This window comes from Amblyomma americanum, chromosome 4, assembly GCF_052857255.1.
Source record: "Amblyomma americanum isolate KBUSLIRL-KWMA chromosome 4, ASM5285725v1, whole genome shotgun sequence".
Lineage (NCBI taxonomy): Eukaryota > Metazoa > Arthropoda > Arachnida > Ixodida > Ixodidae > Amblyomma > Amblyomma americanum.
Window position 1 is genome coordinate 63,541,881 of NC_135500.1, and position 27,228 is coordinate 63,569,108.

A 27,228-nucleotide genomic window follows, 5' to 3' on the forward strand; every position below is an offset into this window, starting at 1 on the left:
CATAAAGGTTTTAAAAATAGACCAGTCTATTCGTTGCAAACGTTTGGCAGATCTGCATCCAGCGAGACCTTCCATGCGTTTCTTCCATGCGTTTCTTCCATGCGTTTCTACGTCGGCAAACCACCGGACGCGTCTCGCAAGGCACCGAGACACAAACGCCAAGTCCAGACAACTGAAGTAAGACAGCCCGCGAATGTACGTTGGAGAACCGTCGTTAAGGCATTGTAGGTCGTTGTCAGATGCGAAACAGACAAGACTTCTTCACTTCGAATTCATCCGGATGCCTCCCCACACGGCGTGATGCGCATTAAAGTCACCAGTGACGATCCAAGGCCCATGTGTGGCAGCCAACAAGTCCCTCAGTCTGTCGGCGTCAAACCTTGTTGGATATAAGTACGGGCCCACAAGCGCAAACGTCAGGGTGCGCTTTTTCACCGTTATACAGACGTACTGGTTATGGTTGTGATGGAGAACCGTATGGTGCACATAAGTAAGCTCCCTTCGAATGTAGAGGATGACCTTGCTGTCTCCCATTCGCGTGAAGGATGCAATTTGCTTCATAGCCAGAAATTCAGATTGGATTTTGTAAATCACAAGGATTGGAAATCTGTGTAGACGTATTCGCGAATGTCCCGAAATGCGGGAATTGAGTCCATGGGAATTCCACTGGAAAATTGACGCTTCTCTGACTTGGCTTTCAAAGGGTAACGCTGGGAGAGCCATTGTGCCTGCTACTGGAAAGCCGAACGGACTGAATTTAGCGCGTCCAGTACCTGCAATGCATTCCGTGCTGCTGGCGAGTGAAAGCTAGACAGCGTCACACGCGTGGCGTTCATAACGGACCTTAAGATGGCGAACACCTGCACTTCCTCACCTACGGCTGGATCTCTGCCTTGGGCTCGCTCAGCTGTAGGCGTGGGACAGTGGGGGCGTGGTGCCTGCTCAGACACCAAGGTCGAGCGTGGCTTCGGCAATGGTGGCCATGTCACCTCTGAAGCACTCGTTCCGGCTTCACCAGTCACCGGGCTTACATTACTCGGTGGAGGGGTAGGACAAGTAGCAGGAGCGATGCTGGCTTCCCTGCCGCTGTCGGCCTTTTGTCTAGTAGATCGTCGACGACGCGAACGACGCCGACGCACCGTAGCTGCGGCCTCTCTGTGCGTTGAATGGTCCCGCACCATTTGCTTCAACACCGCTCGTTCTTTCTTCAGGCGGGGACAGACTTTGGAAGAAGCGTCATGAGGGCCACGGCAGTTGGCGCACTTCAAGACAGTAGCGCGGCAACTGTCACCGCTATGCGGTTCATAGCAGCGCGGGCACGCTATGGTGTCATTACAAACACCAATTACATGCCCAATTTTCATGCACTTCCGACATTGAAGCGACGTCGGGACGAATGGGCGAAATGCATGTCGAAAATGGCCAACCTTCACGGGCGATGGAATACAATCGCCCTTAAAAGTGAGCTTGACGCACCTTGACTTGCCGAGGCGCTGAACCTTCGCGGAGGAGACACCCCAACTTGTACGCGGCGAACGTGCACGTGCAAGACCCAGTACCTAAGCCGGCCCGTTCGTGCTTTTTAGCGACGAAAGATGGCATAGGGTGGAGTGGTCGTTCACGGTTGCTTCATATCTATGAGGTAAGCAAACAACAAGAGACCGAACGGCCAGGCTGTCGTGATTGAAGGGAATTCTCACGATTTATCTGTGCTGTGCTTGCGCGACGATTACAGTGTCTGAATATGAACCTTGCGGCTCGATTCTGAATGGCTCTTATCATGCCGATATAAGTGAAGTTGATGAAGGTTATAAATGATGATGATGAGGATGAATTTTTATGGCGCAAGGGCAGCTTTGGCTAAAGAGCGCCATGACACAAGGTAGTTTTCATTTCACAAGGTGGGGTCAAAGAACCATTTCCCAAGCATTTCGACCTAAGAAGCCGAGCACCAGGCAGGGGAAAGCTTGTACCCATTGTACCACCGTGGGTACCTGGCGGCACTGGGGATCGAACCCCGCACCTCCCGCATACGAGGTGGATGCTCAAACCACAAAGCCACCGCTAGGCACTAGGATGACGCAAGTTCAAATTGCGTGAGGAAAAAATTGAGAGAGGTAAATTTGCTCATGTTAGTGTGTAAACTGCAGCGTTAATTTCGGCAACACCACCCTCGTGTTCAGGAATCGTTAGCGCAGATAGCTGCAATGGGAGAACAACTAAGGTTTGGTGTGAGATGAATACCTAGCTGCGTATTTGCGGATTAAGGCTCGAGTTGCCGTGGTGTTGTTCAGTAAAGAAGGAAAGGAAGTAAACTGTGGGGTTTAACATCCTGGAGTGACACATGGAATGCGAGGGACGCCGAAGTCGAAGCCTCCGGATTAATTTAGACCACCTGTGGTTGCATAACGTGTGCCGACATCGCACAGCATACGGGTGCCTTTTTTTTGTTTCACCTCCATCGAAGTAACACGGTGGTTAGGGCTAGTTGGTTGCAGTTCATAATGGAGACAAGTTTCGCAGCATGAATGAAACGCACAGAGAAGACAAGGAACAAACAAGACAGGACTGTGGTGCACTTCCAACTGATTTTATTTGAAAAAGCTCGACGTTTAAATACATTCAGTTATCATGAGGTGAAACCTAATCACAATCATGCAACAAAGCCATTTCATTCTCCAGCAATGACAGTGAAGGCGTGCTGACGCAATTGTCACCGGCTTTCCTAATAAAAAAGGCTTCGATAATTTCACGCTGAAGCTTGTCCTTGGCGTGACCCAGAAACTGCGCCTTGCAGCACAGTCCTGTCTTGTTTGTTCCTTGTCTTCTGTGTGCGTTTTATTCATGCTGCGAAACTTGCCTCCATCGAAACGCGACTGCAGCGGCCGTTATCGATCCCGCGACCTTGGGATCAGCGGCTGACCGCCAAAGCTATTGAACCACCCCGGCGCTGGAAAAAAAGGAATTGTTAACCCGCTTACAGCTGTTCTAAATGATTTGACCCCGAGACAATTAAGGCCACCTGAAAAATGTTACAATAATGGTTGTTAGTGTTAACGATTCTTTGAGGAATAAGATAGTCATCTCTAGTCCTATGGACCAGTAGAGAATGCAGTCTTTTGCGAAAAGCATCAAGCTTCATGATACGTGAATATGCTAGTCATAGGTATAGATTAGAACAGTTAGAATAGCAAGGGGCCTAGAACCGTGCCCTGTGGCGCGCCATATCTAACACAGAAAAGTGATTATGAAGTGTTCTTGACAACAGTCGACTGCTGGCAGACAGACAAAAAGTTGTGAAGCCGTGATAACGTGAGTTATCCGTGATAACGGTAGCCCCAGGCCTCGTTCTTGTGATCTACTTCAAGGACCTCCCACTCCAGTAGCCTGCACTCATACTCAAACACCATTGTCCTCCGCCAGCAGAACAAAATAGTTCTCCGCTATCACTTATCCCGCTGACGACATTTACCTTGACTGAGCTATCGCATTGACTCCATTTACCGTCCTGAATGCAGCTTTCCCATTAAGACGTCCGCACTGTCATGCCCAAGTGTACGCTAATCACAATGGGCTCAGTCGCCACCGATGAAGACCACCCCTGCTTACTCGCGGCAGACTATTTGGCGCAGGAAACGACTTTCCGGAATCTCGACGCATTTGGCAGCGCCAGTTGTGCCCGTTGACCAGTTCACGAAGCGGCAGCATCCAGCAGTGGTGAAGTCCAGGTCTTGGCTGGACAGGTCGTCTCCGGAGTAGAGGCTGGAGGCGTTCCTGAAGCCAGGCCCACTCTCGTCCAGTAGAAGGAAACCCTATGAAGAAAGCAGCATGCGCAATGGGAATGAGTTGGTGCAGTGGAAATCACATATTTTGACATAGCCAGTTGTAAGAGCACTTCCACGTGCCGAAGCAGCAATGTTTGCTTGGGGGAATAATGTAGCGGGAGGCTCCGGGATTGCCTTTGACCACGTGGGGTTCATTAGCGTTCGCCGAAGTTTCAGCGCAAGGCGGTTTTTGGAATTCGGCGTGACTGAAACGCTAATGATCCATTTTATGGCTCAAGCGTAGCTTTCTCTGAAGAGCTTCATGGCGCGACGTGTTTCGGCCTACACAGGGGGGGGGGGGGGGGGGGGGGGGCAAATACCCATTTTTCGCGCACTTCACCCCAGAGGAGCGAAGGCCAGTGGAAGGCTTGCACCCTCTGGAAAACCGATCGGTACGCGCAGCACTGGGCATCAAACTCCGCATCTCCAGCATACGAAGCAGATGCAGAAACCAATAAGTCATCTTAGCTCTGAGGCTTCATCGAAATGAGGCCATCGAGGTTTAGAATCAAATTATTCATGCTCAGCGGCCCAGCGAGAACCATAACTATAATAACGAGCGAGCCACCACGACAGAAACAGTTTTACAGGTAATGGTTCTGGGATAAACTTCGGCTTGGCCACGCTAGACCGCACATACTCAGACGTTCTAGCACTGTCCTTAAAGGACATTGCACTAGCGCCGTATTTAGCATATAAAGCCTACATTTCTAAGATAAAATAATCGTTCTGTTTCCAAAAGAAAAAGAACTTAACAGCGTGAATAAAACAGAAGTTACGCACACATGCCGTGTTTTAAGAGGAAGAAGAAGGCTATGTGTCTCACTTCGCTGTCGTCTTTTCTTCGCGCTGTTTCGCTCTTTCCGTAATGCGACAGCTATCCAAGGTCAGCATTTTGTCCAAAAGCTCACTACAAAAGCAGTGCTACTGTTTTCGAGAGCGAATCCCAATTTGAAGGGAAATTCGGCTAGCGCTGGACGTATTCCTTTTGCCCCGACAAGCGCACGCTTGAAAATTTCACCAGCGGTAGCTGAGAGACAAACGGGGATCGCTTGCTTTTCTGAAAGTGGATGAGTTACGGATAACTGAGACAGGTAAGGCGTATGTACAGGTAATCACGAGACAGACACATGCGCATCCCGTGATTATTATTAATGCGTTAGAATTAGAAGGGTCTGTGCAAGCGGAAATCTATAGCAACCGCCATCCGCCACTTGCCAGTGGCAGGTGGAAACCTTGCCATGGTGGGCATGTGGGAGCCTGCCCACCGGGCTACGAAAGAACTTAGTATACTACCTATATGAACGTAGCACGTTACCTCGGATACAATGAACCTAAGTATGCCACCTAGGTTATAACAAAAATTTTTGTCTGGACCCTGGGTGTAAAGAACTTAGTGCGTAATAACCTAGGATATAACGAACTTTAATGTTGTAAACCTCGGATATAGCGAACGTTTGGCTGCTAATGCATTCAAACGATCCACCGAGGATCGCCCACGAGTTCTTTTGCCTAGAGCCGGCTGGCGTTTAGCCGAGTGTCCGCGGTGTGTACAAAACAAGAACCAGAACGGTTGTTCGCGCACCTTGATCTTGCAGCGCCCCTCGACTCGAGAGAACTGCCCGGCGTGGCCTGCGTCGGTGAGCACGTGCGTAGCAGCGGCTCTTGCTGCTCTGTCGAGTATTTCGTCTGAAGGAAAAAGGAGCGAATCTCACACACGTTCTATTGTCTCGACGGTTCCATCTAACGAAACGTTTGCGAGACATGTGTTTCAAGCCATGCGCCAGCAGGTGCCCTTAAACCACAAGAACAAAAGAATCATAAGCTAGCTAAGCGAGTCTGCTTTATAAAATGCCGAGGTCGTTCTTTCCTATGTCGCTGGTGCCGAAGACGCTCCAAGCAGCTCCGCTGGCCAAGCTCGCCGGCCTGCAGCCACGTCCTCCACATTCGCTTGGTGCCGGAGGAGTAGACATAGCTCTAGTCCGCGTCCTTGAAACTCCGGAGGAGAACTTGAGCAAGCGCAGGTGTGAGCACACTGGGGGCACCGAACGGCGCGAAGCGTGTCTTGCTCGCGCCCTCTCCATACGGAACGCGTGCGTCAAAAAGCAATTTTTCTTCGCTCGAAGAACACTAGTGTTTCTCCCTTCCGCTAGGAGAGCTGAATGCAGTGTCCTCACTAGGGCGCCTCGATGCCAGCGCTGCCGTTCCCGGGTGGAGACAACTTAAGCGGCGCCGCCATATTGAATCACAACTGGCCTCTGCCATGTACCGCGAAATGCTCGACTGGTAGCCCAGTGTAGCTCTCGCTGCAAAAGACCGTTCAAGTTAAAGCACTTTGAAGCGCGCCGAGAGCATGAACGACGCCGTTACAAACGCTAGCGCCGCTGATCCCGTATGATTCAATATGACGGCGCCGCTGAAGTTGTCTCCACCCCGGCGGCGCTGGCATCGAGGCACCCTAGTCCTCACTAAATGCTGTTACTGACTGTGAGCAGCATACAAAATGAAAGGTCTGAAGATCACCATTACCTAAAGCAGAAGACCGCCCTCTTATTACTTCGTACAGATGCACTGTATACATGCGCGAAGACACTCTAGGAACATATCATGGGGGAAAAATTATGGAGAAAAAAAATGGCCAGGCTTAGCTTGGTTAAGCCAAGAATGCGTTGCATATATCGAGGGAGTTCCGTGCTGCTCCGTTGACTCGATAGGCTATTGACTCGATCGCCATTGAAACTGCCCGTATAGCAGCACTCGATCGCCTTTGAGTCGATAGACTATCGGTTCGACGGCCCTCGAAATGCCCGTGTGACAGGGGTATAAGACTGTCCCGGCGAAGGAGCGCAGCTCTTTTATACATATGCGTGACGTCAATCATAGAGCAGCGCCCCTAGTGGGAGGAGCGGGAGTAAGGTGGTGGCTGCGGCCGCGCGCGACCGCGCCAGTTGGGGCCCAGCTTTTCCTCCGTGACGTCACGCGCCGGCGCAGCACCCCTAGCGGGAGGAGCGGGAGTCAGGTGGTGGCTGCGGCCGCGCGCGACCGCGCGAGTTGGGGCTCAGCTTTTCCTCCGTGACGTCACTCACCGGCGCAGCGCCCCTAGCGGGAGGAGCGGGATTCAGGTGGTGGCTGCGGCCGCGCGCGACCGCGCGAGTTGGGGCCCAGCTTTTGTTGTTGTTGTTGTTGTTGCTGTTGTTGTTGACCCCTCACAATGGCACATACCCACAAGGGGGATTGGCCATAACCAGGCGGTGACTATTTAAATGACCAGTTGCATGTGGCAAGCATGGGATGACCTACCAAAATTTGGATCGCACAGTTTCCGTAGCCGAGGTGGTTGCAGGAGGTTAGGGGGGTCATACAAACTAAAATTTAGGCAAAGAAGGGGTAGGGATTACTATAAGTGGTTGTAAAAACCGAAATACAGAAGCTGACCTCCGGCAGTCGTGACGTCACGTCACGTGGTTTGGTGGCTGCCCGGCCGCGCCCAAGGGCTGAACTGAGTGATTGCAATATGCAACGCATAAAATATTGGTTAGCGTGCGGCCCTTAGCCACTAAATGTGTCTCCGAAAAGACAGGCTGCATCCGCACGACGTGAACGATCTGGGGTCTCTGCTGACGACGAGTACCCCTGGAAAGCCCAGCTTGGGTAACTTCGTAGGTGACATCGCTTAGCTGACTGAGCGCTCTGCAGGGGCCGTAGTACTGCTTTATTAGTTTTTCGAAAAGACCTCGGTGTCAAATGGGTGTCCAAACCCGCACTCGAAGGTCACCGGTCAGCTGTAAACGGTGGTTGAAGCGCCGGGCGTCATGGTCTTGTTGGTAATATAGTATATGCGCAGCATTACAAGTTGTCGGGCTTATTCGGCACCAAAAGTAAATTCGATGGCGCCATCGTCGGGGTCATCGTGGTGCAGCACCGCTTCTAACGTTGCCAACTTTTCACGGCCATACAAGAGGCAGAATGGCGTCCTTCGAGTGGTTTACTGTTGAACCGTGTAATACGTAAAAGTAATATGGCAGGATATCGTTCCAATACCGACGCTCAACGTCAGCGTACATGGACAGCATGTCGAAGAGAGTTTTGCTAACGCGCTCGGTCAGGTCATTGGTCTGGGAATGGTTGCCGGTTGTTTTAATATGAGTAGTGTCACTCAGTCTTATGAGGCATTCCAGCAGCTTGGTGCCTCTGTCCGTTATACCGGGTTATACTAAGTGCCGGGGCGCCATGGCACGCTTGCCGCAGGACGATACGGTCGACGAAAAATTTCACTGCCTTGGCTGCTGTGCCGCGCTGGAGTGTCTTGGTTCCAGTATAGCGCGTCAGGTAATCAGTGGCGGCATTATCCACCTGTCGCCCGAAGATGAAGTTGAAAAATGGCCGAGAAAATGGAACTCTTGCAGGTGGTGTTTTCCGTCGCTTACAATCGTGGTACGTGCGTACGTACTTTCGCACTGTCGCTGCAAGTTAAGGCCAGTGTCCTGGCCAGAGTTACCGGCGGTGTGTTCTTCGTGACACGCCTGCAAGGTTTCTTATCGGAAAGGCGCTGGTATCCAAGGTGGTAGTCTCGTCCTGTTGGGGCAAAGCTGGTTTTGTACAACAAGTTGTTGCACGTACAAAAAGAGAACTGCGAATGGTCGCGGCACTTCCGTGGCACGCGCTTCCAGGATGTCGATCGCAGGTTTCAGCTCCGTGTCCTCACGTTGCTGCGTCTATGGCGGCGATAATAAGAGTGTTCAGTTCTTCGTCTTCGAGCGCAAACACCACTGCAGACCTTGACAAGCAGTCGGCATCGTTGTGCTGGCGCCCTGATTTGTACACGGTAGGCATGTCATACTCCTGAAAACGTAGGCTCCAACGCACAAGGCGTCTAGAGGGATCACGTAAGTTCGTCATCCAGAAGAGAAAGTGATGGTCGCTTACGACTTGAACTTGCTGGCCGCAGACGAACAAAAAGTTATTGTGGGACTAAAAAAAGAACGAAAAATAAACTGTCCCTGCGGTTGGAATTTCATCACTGCCCAAGCTACTGCGAGACATTCATTTTAGGTAGTGAAGTAGATAGATTCCGCATGAGATGGAATTCGGCTGGCATACGGTATGACGCGTTCAGCGCCGTCTTTCTATTGGACGAAAACAGCAACAAACTGCTTGCATCTGTGTGGACCAGTCTCGGCAGGAGAATCGAAATGAGCGAGTTTAGGAGTGGCTTGCAAGCGGCGCCGTAATTTATCAAATGCCTGTTCTGTCCACGCGAATGTGACGTCCTCTCTTGTAAGATGCGTCAACGGTGCAGCTAGTCGTGAAAAGTTGGCAAAGAACCGTCGGTAATAAGCGCAAAGACCCCAAAAAACGCCAGACCTTTTTCTTGTCCGGAGGAGTGGGAAAGTTGGCGACAGCTGCTGCATTAGCGGAATCTTACCCGTCGTATCGATGGGTAACGACGTGGCTCCTCAACAGGAGCTCCTCACAGTCGAAGTGACATTTGTCAGGCTTTAACGAAAGGTCGCCAGACTTTATAGCCTGTAGGACAGTTAAGAGGCGCTGGAGGTGCTCCTCGAACGTTGACGAAAAGAAATCAAAGTCATCTAGGCGGACTAAGCATGCCTGCCACTTTAGGCCTGGTAAAACGGCGTTCATCGTTTGTTGAAACGTCGCTAGAGCCGAGCACAAACCGAAAGGAACGACTTTTAACTTGTAAAGTCCATTCGGCGTCACGACTGCTGTGTTCTCGCGATCAAGCTCATCAACATCGATTTGCCAATAACCGCTTTTTAAATTCAGCGAAGAAAGTAGCGTGCGCGCTGCAGCCTGTCAAGAGATTCGTCCATGCGTGGTAACGCATAGACGTATTTTTTCATGACCTAGCGAAATCGTATATTTCTGTTTTTCTTTTTTAGTATATGTACTTTGGAAGTACATTACTTTTTGGAAGTACTTTTTTTATATATGAGACAGATACTGCGCCATTTCCTTTCCCCAAAAAACCAACCAATTATTATTTTCTTTTTTAACCAAAACCACAGTCCATGCCCAGGGGCTCCTTGATGGCTGGATAACACCATCTTGCAGCATTTCCTTAAATTGCTGAGCTATGACTACGCGTTCCCGCGATGAGACACCGTACGGGTATTATCGAACGATCGGGTACTTTCGCCCATTATTATGCGGCGCTTTACGAGAAGCATCTGTTTGACTGCGGACGTGGACCGGAAATGGCATTGGAATCGATGCAGAAGCCCGACGAGTCGCTCCTTCTTGGTCGATGATAAGCCTGAGTTCACGTCGATAAAAAAATTGGGCGTTCGTCTGTTGGGTGTTTCGCTCTGAAGTGCAAGACAGTGGTGGGCTTCGTTGATGTCTTCGAAGTATACGACCGTGGTGCCTTTGGCGATGTGTTGTCGTTCGTTCTCGGAGTTTGTAAAAAGGACATGCGGCCAGGCCGTTGGTTAGATGTACTATACTTCCAGCGACACAGACCCCATAATGTAGTGCAAAAGCAGTTCTCTTCAGCAACGCCGTCAGCACAGCACGGAACGTCACATCTGACGGTAACGAGTGCACAGGATCAAAGCGGCACAGTGTCACATATATTAAGGAGCCTAAATTAAATTTTAAAGGAAACCGGTGTGAAGAAGACGACGCGAATTAACCGAAGAATAAAAAAGAGGAAGAAGCATTCGTTGAGGTGGAGAGAGATGATTGGTGGAGAAGCATTCGGTGAGGTGGAGAAGAGAAGAAGCGACGACAAGGCTTACGTGGACTAACACCGAGGCTATAAAAGGGCGAGTGAGAGCGAAGCACAGGGGGGAACAGCAGAGAAGCGAGGCTCCGGCGGGTCAGGGTCACTTTGGCCTGGAAGAGAGCGACGCCGGCTACGGCTCCGGTGAGCTCGCGTTCTACGGCAACGCATCGTGGACTTCCTGCCGTGCCTGAGCCCGTTCCGGGGAGTCGACGGAGGGCGCTACCACCTGCTACGGCCAGGGGTATCTCCAGCGCTGTTGCCACCCATCCGGGTGGTGCTCCCAACGCCAACAACACCGGCATCACCTCCACGGGCGCTTGGACCCGGGAGCTTGTACGACGCAGCCAGCGACGCCACCAGCGACGCCAGCCCAAGCACGTCGAACGCCGCCTCGACGCTGGATACTGGATCCATACAACGCCGCAGCCACACCGAACCAAACGTGAGCACGAACGCCGAACGCTAGTAGTAGACGCTGATAGCAGTGTGCCCGGGTCGTGTGTATTTATAGTATTTGTGTTTTGAGTTAGTTTTGTTAGTTTTGTGTTCTAGTGTGTGTGTCACGTAGGCTGTATTAAATGTGCGTTTGTGTGGGTACACCCATCGCCTAGTCCGTTGTTTCGGTCCGAGTGTTCTCCGGGGGAGATCCGTGACACACAGTCACATCCTCGTCGGTGGTTCGCGTGCCCGAGTTGTGTTGTTCGGAGTCGGGTGAATCCGTTGGAGACGTCGAGAATGGGACCAGACGGCCAGGGACATTTATGAGGGCGCCATGCTTCCGTAAGAAGTCAGTTCCAAGGATCAGTTCCTTGCAGCAGGCGGGCAAACAACAGAACTCTCAGAAAAAGCAGAGTTGGTAATGGTGACTCTAGCAGTGCGCCTCCCAATTGGTGCCATGACGTGACCGCCAGTAGTACGGACTTGCGGTCAGTTCCATACTGTTTCAGCTTTGGTTAAGCGATCCCTGAGGTCCTTGCTTATTACTGAAAAGTCCGCGCCTGTATCAACTAAAGCCGTCACTGGGTGCCCGTCAACGTGAACGGGGAGGTCGGCGCTAACAACTGCATCGATATCGAGGAAATTCGGCGTGACGTAATCGCACTGCAGCGGCCTTGAGGGGTCGTGGAACATCTTATGTAAGCAACTTTCTGCCCTGAGGCCATCGCCTTCCCCGGCGTAGGCTTGGAAACAGCCCCCGGCAGCCCATCTGCGGAACTACGGCGGCTGGGCGACGTGTAGCGCTCGGGAGATGGCGACATTGGTCGGCCGGTATAAGGGAAGTTGAACGGGGCCGCTCACCGAAACGGGGTCGTGGGGCGTCACGCAGAAAGCCCCGCAGCCCGATTTCGCGGTAGTGGCCACGGCTAAACAAGTTGCCAGCTTCCACGCAATGATAGCAGAGCGGCTACTGGTTATAATTAATGGTTTTGGGGGAAAGGAAATGGCGCAGTATCTGTCTCATATATCGGCGGACACCTGAACCGCGCCGTAAGGGAAGGGATAAAGGAGGGAGTGAAAGAGTAAAGGAAGAAAGAGGTGCCGTAGTGGAGGGCTAGGAATAATTTTGACCACCTGGGGATCTTTAACGTGCACTGACATCGCATAGCACACGGGCGCCTTAGCGTTTTGCCTCCATAAAAACGCAGCCGCCGCGGTCGGGTTCGAACCCGGGAACTCCGGATCAGTAGCCGAGCGCCTTAACCACTGAGCCACCGCGGCGGGTCGGCTGCTGGTTAGAAGTGCGCCTTCCGAGCCGGCGGTCGAGTGGCGGGGGTTTGTGCTGGGCCCGCTGGGAGAATGACGGCGGCGGTGAGTGTATGCGGCATACGCTGCACAGGAGGCAACTCGGGACGACGGACAGCTGCCCCGTAGTTCGTGGGGCGTAGTTCTGGCATCGACTGAGGCGGTGAAAATGGCTGTCAGATCTCCTCGCGCACGGCTTCTGTAATGGCCGCTGCTCTCGCATCAGGCGAGCTGAGGTTCAGTTTCTTGAGATCCTCACGGCATCAACGCGTATCAGCTCGCTCAAAGATGAACTGTCGCTGTAGGTGCACAAAGCGATCCTAAATGTCTCACCGAACAAAGAGTCGTTGCGGCGGCAGCACTGCTGCAGGACACGCTGAATGGCGTTAGCTTCTTTTATGAATTCGGCAATAGTCTGCAGGAGACTGAAGACCCAACCAGCGAAGAGTTGGTCTTGCTCGTCAGATAGTGCAGCTTCGTGGCTTCCACCATATCGATGTCAGCGTGCCGACAGAGACTGGTCGCGAGCGTCTTAACGCTCTAGTTTGCTTTATAGATGCCCATTCTTGAATACTGCTCTGTTGTAACGGATCCATACACTCAGGGTGATATCAAGGAGTTATAAAACATTCATAAAAAATATCTAACGTATTGGTATCTAATTCCTATATCTGGCGCACATCCCCAACATGCTCGTTAAACAGGTGAACTTAGGCTGGTTACAAATTATACGCAATAAAAGAGGTTCAAGTTCACGTGTTTACTCTACCATAACAAGTTAGTAGCAGACAAGAATGTACACACTGAATCAGTCGCCAAACGTCCAACACGATCAAACCATGCAAAAAACTGAAAGAATTAGCTCACACAACAAACACTTTCAAAAATTAGTTTTTCCCGAGAACGGTTTGATATTGGAACTCGCTAAATCCAGACACTGTGAAAGGCCTCTCTGGGGTGTCATTTTACGCCTTGCCGAGGGGCAACTCGGGATTTGCAATCTTTAATTGTGCATTGTATTAAAAAAACGCGGTTTAGCTCATTTTTCTGCTTTCGGTGTTGCCATCTTGTCCCGCTCTATTTTACAGCGGTGGTACGGCAATGGCGCTGGCGTGCTTTCATTTCTGCGTGCGTAATCTGCGTTGCAAGTTTCTTGTGATGCTTTTATACTGTGTTCTGTATAAATCTTTTTATGTCGCCCACTCGTGCCTAAGGCATTAATTCAAAGCTGACAGTGTCTTTTAAATAAAAGAAATAAAGTTAAAGTCATGGTTGCGTCGCAGTACAGTGAGCACTTTTCGAACTTAAATAGTGCCTATAGACTTGGGAGTGGTGTGTTTCTTTTTTTAATTCCGTAAAAGTCAAATGGCCATTATATTGAACGTGGCTTTTGACAAAGATATATATTAATATATCTGTGTGCGTGAGAAAAAGTGAGTGTTGAAAGCCAGCAAGGGTCCGGTGATTGAGACGTAAAATGGAGCCTTCCCTTTAAATTCTTCTGCAGAGGCCAGAAACACTCGCGCATACCCTCAACCGATGATTACGCTTACCTTCTGGCAACATGCAGTCCGAAGTCACGAGCGTTGCTCCTGTCAGTGGAATGCTGCACACAGCTACGAGACTGCTGATGGAGTTGCCGACATGCGCGTAGACTCTGGCGCCTGGCCCGACGCCCTCGCGTTGTAACTTGACCGCGCAAAGCTGCAGTCTCTCCCGCAGTTCCAAGTACGTCAATTTCTCATGGCCACATAACTGCGAGGACGTCACACAGCTCAGAGTTCGATGTCGATTTGGTTTCCACGCACAAGCCATAGCAGTTTGTTGCTGCCATGGTTTGTGAGCGCAAAATTACGCCCTTTTAGGCACAAAATACTTTTAGCTCTCATGCTCGACAATCTCCTAATATCTCGCCCGTAAACTGACGGCCCAGATGAAGGCGAACCTTGCTCGAGTTTCTGCCCGAAAGGCGGCAGTACGCTAGAAAACAAAACCCTCCCTAAGCCCTCCTAAGTAGCTTAGTGAACTCGGTGTGTTCCTTTGACGCTTTAGGCAAGTAGGCCACCGCAACAGGACTGGCTATAAATTGGCTGTATCTATCAATTTTTTTTCTCTCACAACGTCGACGCCGAAGGAGCCGATGTCGGATTTTCTGAATAACGGGGCCTTTAACGCCGTCGTGTTAAAAACTGCCATCAATTCATGTGCGTAATCCAATGATGTCTCTGCTCGCTTTATTCTAAGAGAGCCGTGGCCTTGTATCGTTGTTCATGGAGTACATGAACCTCTGCGGATGGCTCACTGTCACTGCTCATAAAAATACTGTTCGGTACAGTAACGCCGCGGGGTGAGCCTCACTTTTAATGGACACATATACACAAACGGAGCCCCCCCCACCCCCCCTACACACACACACACGACAAGTCATGAAGCATCGCTTTACAGCGAGCGACAGGCTGGTTCTCTGAATTCCGCGTAATCGGATTCATGATTAATCTGAAGGTGGAACCACCCGTAATCGTGGAAGGAGAAAGATGTGGCGAGAGTGTAAGAAACTGCCACGGTAGCTACCGTGGGAGGAAGAGGGAGTTTGTGGCGAGAGCGGTGGAATGTGGCAATCTCTGTCCGCGGCGTCGACAGCTGCTAAATGCGCCGTCTGAGGATCGAGGCGGACTGGAAAAGAGTGCAACTCGAAGAGCTAGTGTGTGCGGGAAATTAAAGAGAGTGTTCTATCACCAAACATATACGCATGTTGCTCTCAAATTCTTTACACAAATTTATCGCGAAAGGGAAGCACCTCGAATGCTGCCGCTGATTCTCGTGTTACACAGTGGCAACCGTCCTGTGAGTTTTTTGCTGGGCTTGATAATGCCCATTTACCCAGGATGGGCGAATAGGACTTGACTGAAAACTTTAAATATGATTTTTTGACGTCCACAACCTACTCGGCTTCCTCTTCGTGGTATGGTGTTGATGGCCGTGGGGGCGAACGAAATTTGGGCGAAAACGTTTTTTTTTTTTCCGGAAAGAAGAAAGGTCGTGCTTGTGAGCATTTGACGACAGTCTCAGTCCTCTATGTTCCGCGTTATCTGAATCTACCAAAGCTACAGATTAGTCCCTTTTGCGACCTTATTTGCGGCGTCACCTGAGCGCCAAGTAGATTGCGCTAATTTACTGTTTCTTAATGCTGTGCGTTTGGGGGGGGGGGGGGGGGGGGGGGTCGTCGTATATTCAGACGTCAGGTAACGTTAATAGCTTGTTTGAAGAGCTATCAACTGCGGTTCTCGAGGCATATGCACTTTATTTTTAGATGTGTAAGCGAGTGATTGCTGGTTGAACGCTGAAAGAGTATAACCCGTGTAAACACAATGGTTCCGAATCACAGAGCAGGGTACAATAAGACGTTTGAACTGTTATTGCCCACTTCCGGCTTTGCAAGTGCTCGAAACGAGGTTTGTGCTCTGGAGTTATAAAGTCTTCCAATCTGCGATTCTCATATAACTGCTGCCAAAATATGTCATGTTGCAGAAAACAGCGTGAAAAAGACAGGACCAGAAGAGAGACACAGGACGAGCGCTGACTAAGAACTAATGCTTTATTCATAAAACCGAGGCTATATGAAGAATGAAGGAAAGGCGTGACACGTGGATAAAAGGCAAAACACGAAAACCAAAACAAAACAAACGTGCGCACGCCGCTTTTGTGCGCTGTTTTTTCAATATTAACTTATACCAACTCGCTGAACTGAATGTTCTACTAGGTAAACAATTAGACGCTTCTCGTAAACTCTGATTCACATTAGTCTTGCATTCGCCGCCGCGATGGCTCAATGGTTATGGCGCTCGGCTGCTGAGACGCGGGTTCGACTACGGCTGCGGCAATCACATTTCGATTGAGGCGAAATTCTAGAGGCCCGACTGTTGTGTGAGGGCCCGTTGGTCGTCCAGATTATTTCCAAACCTCCATAGACTACATCTCATACACCAAACATTATACTCCGACACCTGTTCATGGTGGCAGGCCCGCCCTACACTATTCCACATTTCGGGGGGATGTGGGGCCACACCAAACAGTCTACAGATGGAAAACACGTCTTTTGAGCGGTGGGAGGCGCTGCAGACCAGCGATAACCTGGAGGACCAACGGGCCCTCATACAACAGGTCCGCCTGGCAGCTCAAGCCAGTGGAGCCCTGTAATGAGGACCCCACCCGTAACCTCGCACAACTCCCCTTCTTTTTAATAAAGTTGTTCCTCCTCTTCCTCCTCCTTGTGCTGTGCGATGTCAGTGCACAGTAAGGAACCCCAGGTGGTGGAAATTTAGAGCCCGTAAACCGTTACTCCTGCATTATTTTACCAGTGTGGTTGTCTGAAGTGCTTCACTAGCTATATGCTTAACTTCTCACTGTAATTCACATGTATAATATAGGTTAGCTGTACAGAATATCAAACATTGAGCAGACAAGGGAAAGGAAAAGAGGGGCTCGTTTTTACACACACGACGGAAGCCAACAGTCACAAAAGTCAAGCAGATATACTGACACGCAGGAACTCCTATTAAATACCAAGAGATGCCATCGAGTATGAACGCCGAATATGCAACAAGCTGGCTTATCTTGGCTGTGTGTTTTCAGCTGCAGCATGCGGGATGCGCAAAACTCGTGCAGAAATAGAGCGAGCAAAAAGTGAGCAAATGAAGCACAATTCTCTTCCCTAATGAGCAATGCGTGGCACAGTCACGTGATCATGAAATGTCACCGAGCTCCACTAAGAGCCCCGCAAACAGGAGCCGTTCATTCGGTCGGGAGATGAAAGCGTAACTGCTGTTCAGCTCAGCGGGAGTTGCAACTGAGGTGTAAATCGAACTAAACGCCCGTACTAGGTGAACCTTGTTTATAGGTTAAAAGCCGCCAGCCCCTAAAAACAGCAAACAGCGGAAAAGTGGCTTGTTTCCAACACGTATTTTTTTTTATGAGCCCTTCTTGGCATCCAGGTGCCGCGTGCACTTTCATACGGTTGAAACACGCCCTGCGGCCAGCAACAATAACAAGGAAAGTTACAGTAGGGTAATACGAAAGTTTCCTCGTCTTGCTGACAGTGCACCACACTGCGAGGCTATACGAGGCGTCCCTGCATCAGAATGCTACAATGTTTGTGTTCACAGGCATCCGAGCGTAGTAGTAAAGCGTGGTAAAGCTGAAGCGAATGAACGTGATGCAGTAATTTCATTTCTCCCACTCACCACTGCCGTCTTGGAGCCGTGCCTCAGGAGTCTCTCCATAAGGAAGGCGCTCGTGGACGTGCCATCCAACGGGGGGCAGTCGGCGTATGGCGAGTGGACGACGCCTCCCTCTATCCTTGCGCGCATGTGCATCGGCCCAGCTGGATAAAAATGCGAGATCACTACGGCAACCCGCATAGGAGTAACGCGAAAGCATTGACGCCTCCTCGACACTCGTCACCTCTCTTTGCTCCTCTTTGCCTCTCTTTGCCTCTATTTGCTCCTCTTTGCCTCTATTGCCCCTATGTGCCTCAGAATTTGTGCAATTCGTCTAATTCCCGCCATGCTTCGTTCCAAACGTTTAAATTTGGCGCCGCGTGTTGACTCCGCCCACACTTCCGGTCACGTGCCACTACACTTCTGGCGTTTTTAATTTGGCGTCACTTTTGCCCTTGTCACGGCCGCTTTATGCCTATTTTTGGTTCTAGTTGATCAACTATTCATCCGATCGTCACCAGTCTTTTTGCGTCTCATCCCCTGCGAATGTCCAAACCCCGTAGAGTATCTGTTACGGGTCCAATCGGACTTATTTTTGGAAATGTGGCGGAGAGTTTCAAGGATGCTTCACTCCCGCCACCGGTTGGCCCGGTATTGCACTACCCCCGGGATCAGCCTTGTCTTTAGCGCGTCTTTACTATCCTGTCTTACTATCCCATCTTTCAACTCTCCTACTTTCTGCACGTGGTAGCGATTGTGGCTCGGCTTGAGCCAGTGAGCACGCCTGTGCACTTTCCTTTTCTTTCTTCCTGGCAACAACAACACAGCACCATCCTCACATCATCCTCCTTCGATTGGAACCACTTTTTAGACGTTCTCTCTTTCTAGTTCCCCACAATGGTTGCGGACACGTTTTGATGACACGAAACCGGTGACATAGGGTAGTAAAGCTTTTGCTTTTTCAAAGCACGCGTCGACAGTCTCACATGCCACACTGTCGAGAGATAACATTCCATTCGAGGAGACAAAAGGTGCTTATAAGCTGCAGCCTATACCAACGTACCCTTATTTATTTATTTATTTATTTATTTATTTATTTATTTATTTAACTTACTTAATTATTTATACTGAGGCATCGTTTCCAAGCCCTTAGCAGCGTTAATACAAAATTGGATAAGAAACAAAATGTGTAAAATACAGCGCTACATAACTGGAGGCACATGATGTCACTCGCTACGTGCAAAGGCAACCAATAGCTGAAGTGGGACACAACGCACAAAAGGCAAGGATGAGAGCACACAATATAAGAACTCGCTACACAAAGACGAAAGCAGCTCAAATAATTTAAATGAACCCTAGTTTAAAATTTCGTTATTAAGATTATTTCATTATTATTACTTCTAGGCAAAAGAAAACTTCAATCAATTCTTTCTCGCAGTTAAGGTGTTATTTTCGGCAGTGTTGTTGTGTTTCATAACCAGTGGAATAAGTGAGGGTGCGCGGTGTGTCCATGTTATAAATAGTATCCCTTTATAAGCTCAAAGAAAAATTTTAGGCGGTTGGTTTGTGTCACAGATGGCAAACAACTTCGCTTGAGGAGCTTAGTGATCGAATTGCGGTCACATGAGCCGTAATTAAATCTTACTGCTCTTTTCGAACTTTTTCTAATTTAATAATATTTCTTTTATCAAAGGGATCCCACAAGGATATCACATACTCTAACGTTGGAAGAAGGATCGCATTATATACAACAAAACACACAGCAGGAGTAGTAAGTTTCAGAGAGCGTCTTAAAAAGAATAGTTTGCAGAGACAGTTAGCTGTGACAATTTCGAAATGTTTGTTCCACGAGAGGGTGTTAGTAACCCAGAGGTTAAGGTATTTGTATTCGCTTATCTCTGAGAGAACAACCCTTCAGCATTGTAGTGGTACAGTAAAGGACTTTTTTCTAACGATGTTCTCATAAACGCTATTTTATCTAAGTCAATTTCCATTTGTCGTTCATTACACCATGTTATTTCCTTTTTAAAGTCACGATTCAGCCTAACTTGATCGTCCACAGAAGAAATATTTTCGTGCAGCACACAGTCGTCAGCGTAGAGCCTGATACCAACGGAAATCAAGTAAATCAACGAATTGGAAACGCGGCCCCCGCGGTCGGTTTCTAGCGCGGGAACTCCGGCTCAATAGCAGTGGCTAGGGCGCTCTGCTACTGAGCTGGAGTTCCCGGGTTGGAACCCGACCGCAGCGGCCGCGCTTCGATGGAGGCGAAACGCAAAAGGCGCCCGTGTGTTGTGCGATGTCACAGCTCGTTAAAGATCGCCAGGTGGTGGACATCATTCCGGACCGCTCCACTACGAGACCTCTTTCTTCATTTCTTCTCTCAGTCCCTCCTTTATAATTTCCCTTACGGCGCGGTTCAGCTGTCTGCCAAGATGCGAGACATATACTGCGCCATTTCTTTTGCTCAAAAAGTAATTTTGATTTTCATTTTGCACATCAAAGTCCCGCTGCACAGCAGTCATGCTTTGTAGCCAGCCCTCTGCAGGATGCTCACGCTTTGCATGCGGGGCAGGTGAACGCTTTACAGAGACTAGCAGTCGCAGTATTTTGTAAAGGTTCACTGATCAAGCAGTGATTTAGAGGATATATGGATAGTTTTATTTGCATTTTTAGCGGGTTATCAGTATTTTCTATCCGTTGGTTATGAATAGTGCAGATTTCTGAGCCGGGAGTAGGCATCCCAGATGGCCATATGCACCTCGAAAAATAATAAAATGGCAGCAACTGTGAACTAGAAGTAACAGTTTAAACAAGGACTTCATGCGAAGAGTATTGAACGAACCTGGAAATGGAATGGTGCGTCGCATGGTTGCTTCGGGCTCGTGCTCCTGCCGCTGCCTAAACTGCTGTGTGCGGGGTCTGCATCATCACAAAGACGCTGGCGAAGGTAAGTGGCGCGACGTTGTCGATGGCGATAATAACCGACGACAAAGCATGGTAATGGAACAGAGCATCATATGCTTGCGCCCGGCTCGTGCCTCTGCTGATAACACCGACTGATTACAGCGTTTGAAAACAGGGCATACGTTCAAGGGTAACCGAGCTTTTATCAGTCAGGGCGCAAAAAAGAAAATTGGAGTACAGGTCAGGAGGCTATGATATACAGACACAGGACAGAGGGAGGTGACCTCCCTCCGTCCTTTGTCTGCTGCGGTGTATAGCCCCTTGATGTCTCACCAACTGGCCTACACATCTACCCTCCTAAGTTATGGAGTGCAGGTACCGCCGCCAGCTGTTTTCACATGCATGCTGCGACAGTGCGAGTTACTTTTGTTTGTTCGGGCATCTCTGAGGCTCGACCAAACCGAAGACCATTTTCAGTCAGCGATTACGAAGTTCCCTTTTGTCTGGACCCTGGGTGTAAAGAACTTAGTGCGTAATAACCTAGGATATAACGAACTTTAATGTTGTAAACCTCGGATATAGCGAACATTAGGCTGCTAATGCATTCAAACGATCCACCGAGGATCGCCCACGAGTTCTTTTGCCTAGAGCCGGCTGGCGTTTAGCCGAGTGTCCGCGGTGTGTACAAAACAAGAACCAGAACGGTTGTTCGCGCACCTTGATCTTGCAGCGCCCCTCGACTCGAGAGAACTGCCCGGCGTGGCCTGCGTCGGTGAGCACGTGCGTAGCAGCGGCTCTTGCTGCTCTGTCGAGTATTTCGTCTGAAGGAAAAAGGAGCGAATCTCACACACGTTCTATTGTCTCGACGGTTCCATCTAACGAAACGTTTGCGAGACATGTGTTTCAAGCCATGCGCCAGCAGGTGCCCTTAAACCACAAGAACAAAAGAATCATAAGCTAGCTAAGCGAGTCTGCTTTATAAAATGCCGAGGTCGTTCTTTCCTATGTCGCTGGTGCCGAAGACGCTCCAAGCAGCTCCGCTGGCCAAGCTCGCCGGCCTGCAGCCACGTCCTCCACATTCGCTTGGTGCCGGAGGAGTAGACATAGCTCTAGTCCGCGTCCTTGAAACTCCGGAGGAGAACTTGAGCAAGCGCAGGTGTGAGCACACTGGGGGCACCGAACGGCGCGAAGCGTGTCTTGCTCGCGCCCTCTCCACACGGAACGCGTGCGTCAAAAAGGAATTTTTCTTCGCTCGAAGAACACTAGTGTTTCACATGCATGCTGCGATAGTGCGAGATACTTTTGTTTGTTCGGGCATCTCTGAGGCTCGACCAAACCGAAGGCCATTTTCAGTCAGCGATTACGAAGTTCCCCTGGACGTCGTCAACGCCACGAGTCTCAGTGTAGAGGCAGGAAAAAAAATTCCGGAGTCACGGAACTTACGTGAGAGTAACGCGCACTGCTATTCTATTGTGTGTTTGTGTGAAGTTTAATGCCACATAGGCAGCTAAGGCCATCATGCGCCAAGCACAAGGTATATAAAAGTTTTCTGCAGAATTTTATAAAAATTGTGAAAACTTATCAGTGGTGCAGACGGCCTAAAATGTAGGTTTTACTACCCAGTGATGTCAAAGGAAAGACATTTTAGAAATCGAGATTAGTAAAAGCTTTAAAGAAAGTCGGGTAACCTCTGCAGCCATCCTAGCCTGCGCAAGGGTGTCGAGGCTCCCAACCAATCGAATAAAGGCCTTAGCCTTCTACTCAGGAATGAGCAATTGGCTGAGGTGTGGTTAAAAAAGTCTCTTGTTATAAAATTACTATACATTATCAGATCTACAATTTGTTTAAGACGCCTGCTTTCTTTAAAAACTTAAAAAGCTGAACGAGTGCCTTTCCACCTTACAGTAATGTTGGGTGGAATGGTATGTGCTCGTTGTAAAAAACTGCAAAATGCTTTTCCTTCAGTGCTTCGAGTTTTCTGCATCAAAATAAAACATGGTTTATTGTTAGCTCATCTTCACATAATTCGCATTGGGGCTTCTTTTGTTTTGTCAGTAGGAAATTATTTGTGAGGTGTGTGTGTCCTGTACGAAAACGGCAGATAACCACTTCCTTGAAACGTTCTTGGTGGGTGCAGGACTTCCATTCTCCTACAACTGGTTTTACAAAAAGTAGTTTGTTATTTGCTTGATTGACCAAAGCGAACTGCCATTTTTTTTCTTATTTCACAATGTACCGAGTTCGTGCACTCTTTAAGGGAATATTTTTCTTTTTTATTTGCTTGCCACGAGTCTGCGCAGCGCAGAGATCCGCTTTCTCGTTGCCTTTAATTCCGACATGACTCGGCACCCAGCAAAGTTTTATCTTTTTTTCCTTGAGCTATGGCTGTTGTTATGTTGTGTATGATATCACCAAGCATCGGAGTGATCGCATTTTTAGAGTGGAGAACTGTAAGCAAGTCTGTGTAAATAATACTGTTTCTGAGGTTCTCATTTAGTATTTTTCTTACGGCTAGGCATACAGCGTAACACTCGGCTGTGAAAATAGATGCACACTGTGGAAGTCTGATTATTTCCTTCTCATGCCCTCGTAATACTGCGCTTTCTACGTACGCATCCGTTTTTGAACCGTCAGTAGAAAAGTTTCTACAACCATTGTGTTTTCCCGCGAGTGCAAGAAATTATTGCACTGCATGTTGCTGCGGAGTATGCTTTTTGTGAAACTGTGTAAGAGTGAAATCACATATTGCAGGAAAATTGTACCATGTAGGCAGTGGCTCTTGTTTGAGCGCAGTGCAAGGTAATGTGTTCAGTACGCCGAGATTCTGGCAAATCTCTTCAAAACGCAGGAGAAGTGGCCCGGTAGTTTTCGGTTTAATGTTAAAGAGTGTTCTGGTCGGGCTTTTTGTAACTATTTCGTTTCGTAACAGATATGTTTCGGTAAGGTACGGATTTTTAGAATGTATGAGCATGTGAGCATGCTTCTTCTCTCTGTAAGTGATGGTTCCTTAGTTTCAACATGAAGGCTGTTTTTGGGCGACGTTCTGTAAGTACCAGTCGTAAGACGTAATTCTAAATTGTGTTCTGGGTCGAGTCGTTTCAAGTACGATGGCCTTGCTGAACCATATATACTATATTACCATAGTCTAAGCAGGATCGTACCACGGAGCCAAAAATTTGTACAAGGCTTGCCCTGTCAGAACCCCAGTGTTTATGTGAAAGGACTTTGAGTATATATGTTCAGTGATAGGGAAGCTTTCTTTCTTTAACGCTATAATATGAGGCAGGAAAGTGAGTTTTTGTCAAATGTTATGCCTAAAAATTTGTGTTATTTTTTACGGGCAACTTGGTTTCGTTCAGATGTAGGGTCAGATCTGCCTGTAATCCTCGTTTGAGTGAGAAAAAAATGGCTACTGTTTTCTCTGCAGAAAACCGGAAACCATTTCTGTCTGTCCATGATGCCATTTTGTTTATTATCAATTGTGTTTGTCTTTCGCATGTTGATATTTTGGAGGATGTGCAAGCTATCTGAGACCGTCTACATAATCACAATTCGGCACTCTGAGAAAGCTTCGGTGATACTGGGAACAGAGGAGCGTCGGGCTCGGAGTAATCTTCTTGTTTCCGCGCTGGAGGCCGAGGAACTAGAACGCTTCAAAACAAAAAAACTTCAGAAATAGGCATAATCAAAATTAGAAAATTTACACGGGACAAAGTTCACCATAACGCATGGATGAAAGAAGTACCAAGTGCGGTTGGATCAAATTCTCCCAACCCCGATATCGCTCAGTCAAAGGTCAGCCAAGGGCAAACACTCTCAAAACAGGACCATCACAGTGTAGACAACATCACCAATCTATCTCTAACACCGCTCACAGAGTATGAGCGAGCCGTCCTATCTAGAGGGCTGACTTTTTGCCACCGTACAGGCAAATACAATGAATTCCAACTCCTGAAAGATCATGACGACTTCGCCAGAAAACTTCGCCTGAGAGAATACTTATTTGATAAGCCCGAAAACCCCCACCAAAACTCGGAGTTCCATCCAGCAAACCAAAATTCGATTCCCAACATCGGGCGGGAAAAACACTTGGATATCTATATTAAGCCAGTTGAAAATGACATTATTGAAAATTTTAAGAACCGCAGGTTAGGACCAGACAATCTTCCTAAAAGAGAACATACTGCTCTAGAGGCGCTCAGCAACCGTACCGACGTCGTCATAAAGCCAGCTGATAAGGGCGGAGGCATTGTTATCTTGAACAGGGATGACTATATAGCAGAAGGCATCCGACAGCTTTCTGACAACCTTTTTTATAAACAACTGCATGGCGACCCCACCGACGAGCACTCAAAAGCTATATCTGGCATTCTCCTCGACCTCACAAAACACAATGAAATCTCCCCGAAACTATGCAAGGCGCTCACGGCTACCCATCCTTCTCCTGGGGGTTTCTACATGCTCCCTAAATTACACAAAGCCGGTATTCCTAGACGGTCAATAATTTCAGGAATCGGCACTATCACAGAACCAATGTCAACGTACATTGACACTCTTATTAGCCACATTCCAGCCACCCATCCATCCTACATCAAAGATACAAACCACTTTCTCCGCCAGATAGACAATATAACATTACCAGAAGGAGACTTTCTTGTGACCATGGATGTAACATCCTTATACACAAACATTCCCCATGCCGACGGCATTGCAGCCCTATTAGAATCTTATGAACAGCAGAGACCTCATTTATCTCCAAGCCCAAACGTGTTAGGAGCTCTAGCCAAAATTGTGTTAGAATATAATAGCTTCTAATTTGATCTTCAATATTATCTGCAAGTAAGTGACACCGCTATGGGAACAAGAATTGCCCCAAATTATGCCAATATCTTCATGCATCATATAGAGTCAAAATTTCTTTCTTCTTGTCCAATTCAGCCGTACTTTTACAAGCGCTATTTGGATGATATTTTTATAATATAGACAAACGCAGAACAACAGCTTATTCATTTCATTGACAGTTTCAACTCCGTACACCCAAACATAAAGTTTACGCACACCCACTCAGCCAGTTAAATCAATTTGCTTGGTGTTGACATTCTGCTTATCCATTTCATTGACAGTTTCAACTCCGTACACCCAAACATAAAGTTTACGCACACCTACTCAGCCAGTCAAATCAATTTTCTTGGTGTTGACATTCTGGTGGACAAGGGGTCAGTTCGTACAACCATTCATAGAAAACCAACCGACTCACAAAAATATCTACATTTTCAAAGCGCCCATTCCCGTCACTGCAAAACCAGCATCCCTTATTAGCAGGCCCATCGTTTTCGAAGAATCTGCTCTAACGACCTACACTTTCATGAAAACTCCGAACACATGCCCAACGTGCTCTTGACACAGCGCCATCCACGTTCCCTTATTGATGACGCTATAAGCAGAGCTTCAAACCTTAGCCGTAGTCAAATACTTCAGGGGCATCCCCGTCACTGCAAAACCAGCATCCCTTATTAGCAGGCCCATCGTTTTCGAAGAATCTGCTCTAACGACCTACACTTTCATGAAAACTCCGAACACATGCCCAACGTGCTCTTGACACAGCGCCATCCACGTTCCCTTATTGATGACGCTATAAGCAGAGCTTCAAATCTTAGCCGTAGTCAAATACTCCAGGGGCACCGAATAGATAACCGAAATGAATACACCACACACCTTATTCTCACATTTGACAGTAACGCACCAAACATAAACAGAATTCTTAATAAGCACTTTAATATTCTCCAGCAAAGTCAACGACTATCGAAAATATTTACATGCGCACCCCGCGTGATTTACAGGCGTGCCAAAACATTCAGAACCATCTAGTCCACTCCAAGGAACACAAAACCCCAAAATATGGATATCAGCCCTGTGGTAAAGGTCGCTGCAAAGTTTGCAAGCACATGCAGACTACGTGTTCCGCAACTAGTACCAGGTCAGTTTTCCAGCATTCAATCAACGGTAACGGTAACTGCGACTCATCAAACATTATTTACCTTCTTGAATGCACTGTGTGTAACCAGCAATACATAGGACAGACAAACACTGCATTCCGCATTCGATTTAACAATCATCGCGCACACGCCAAGTCTCTCCCAAACTTTCCCCTATCCAAGCATGTAAACGCAGAAGGACACCCATTTGACCAACTAAAAGTAACAATTAATCAAGGGGGCTTCAAAAACAGGCGAGAACGTGAACAACGTGAATCCTATTTTATCCACAAGTTTAATACTATTCAAGAAGGTCTTAGCGAAAAGCCTGGTACCCTTTCTTTTATTCACGACCTCCAAACAAAATAATACTGCACTTCTCGTTAATTGGCTAACCCAGATAAACCTTTTATAACTCCTAGTGTATATCTCAGGCAATCATACCACTCCTTACTTACACTATACTGCCTCGTGCAGTACTGATACGCTTTTGACGTTCTTTCCTTACATTTTCCGACAATTTGAAATCTTTGTACACAGCTAGTCCAGCCCTCTTCCCCTACAAACAAGTATTCCCGGCGAGGTCGGTTCAACAACCCGCCCAGGCAGAGGGGTGCACCGTCCAGTGAAACCCAGACACCCTGAGTAAGTTCTTACACATGTGCTCGTTAACGTAGCCCACTCCTTCCTTAACGTTCTAGCCCTCGGCTCACCGGAAATTAGTGAGACCCCCAAAATGCGCCTGGTTTGGCCTGTTCGTCGCTGGCCAGTGTCATTTGCGCAGCGGCTCCTCTTTGGCCACGCATCTGCAGCGG

The 27,228-nt window shown here is 48.5% G+C and overlaps 1 protein-coding gene across 2 annotated transcripts in view; it reads right to left on the minus strand.

The window, feature by feature from the left end:
* Positions 1 to 20,540, minus strand: part of LOC144127989 (uncharacterized) — a 42,314-nt gene extending 21,774 nt beyond the window's left edge. Inside the window, exons 1-5 of one of the 2 annotated variants that reach the window (XM_077661026.1) lie at positions 20,377 to 20,540; positions 17,556 to 17,695; positions 13,869 to 14,070; positions 5,410 to 5,513; positions 3,610 to 3,812 (exon numbers count right to left, since the gene is read on the minus strand). In XM_077661026.1, coding sequence (XP_077517152.1) covers positions 3,610 to 3,812; positions 5,410 to 5,513; positions 13,869 to 14,070; positions 17,556 to 17,695; positions 20,377 to 20,401 — 674 coding nt within the window. In that variant the 5' untranslated portion in view covers positions 20,402 to 20,540. The remainder of the gene's footprint in view (positions 1 to 3,609; positions 3,813 to 5,409; positions 5,514 to 13,868; positions 14,071 to 17,555; positions 17,696 to 20,376) is intronic. The other variant, XM_077661027.1, reaches the window with a different exon arrangement.
* Between the last annotated feature and the right edge of the window lie 6,688 nt (positions 20,541 to 27,228).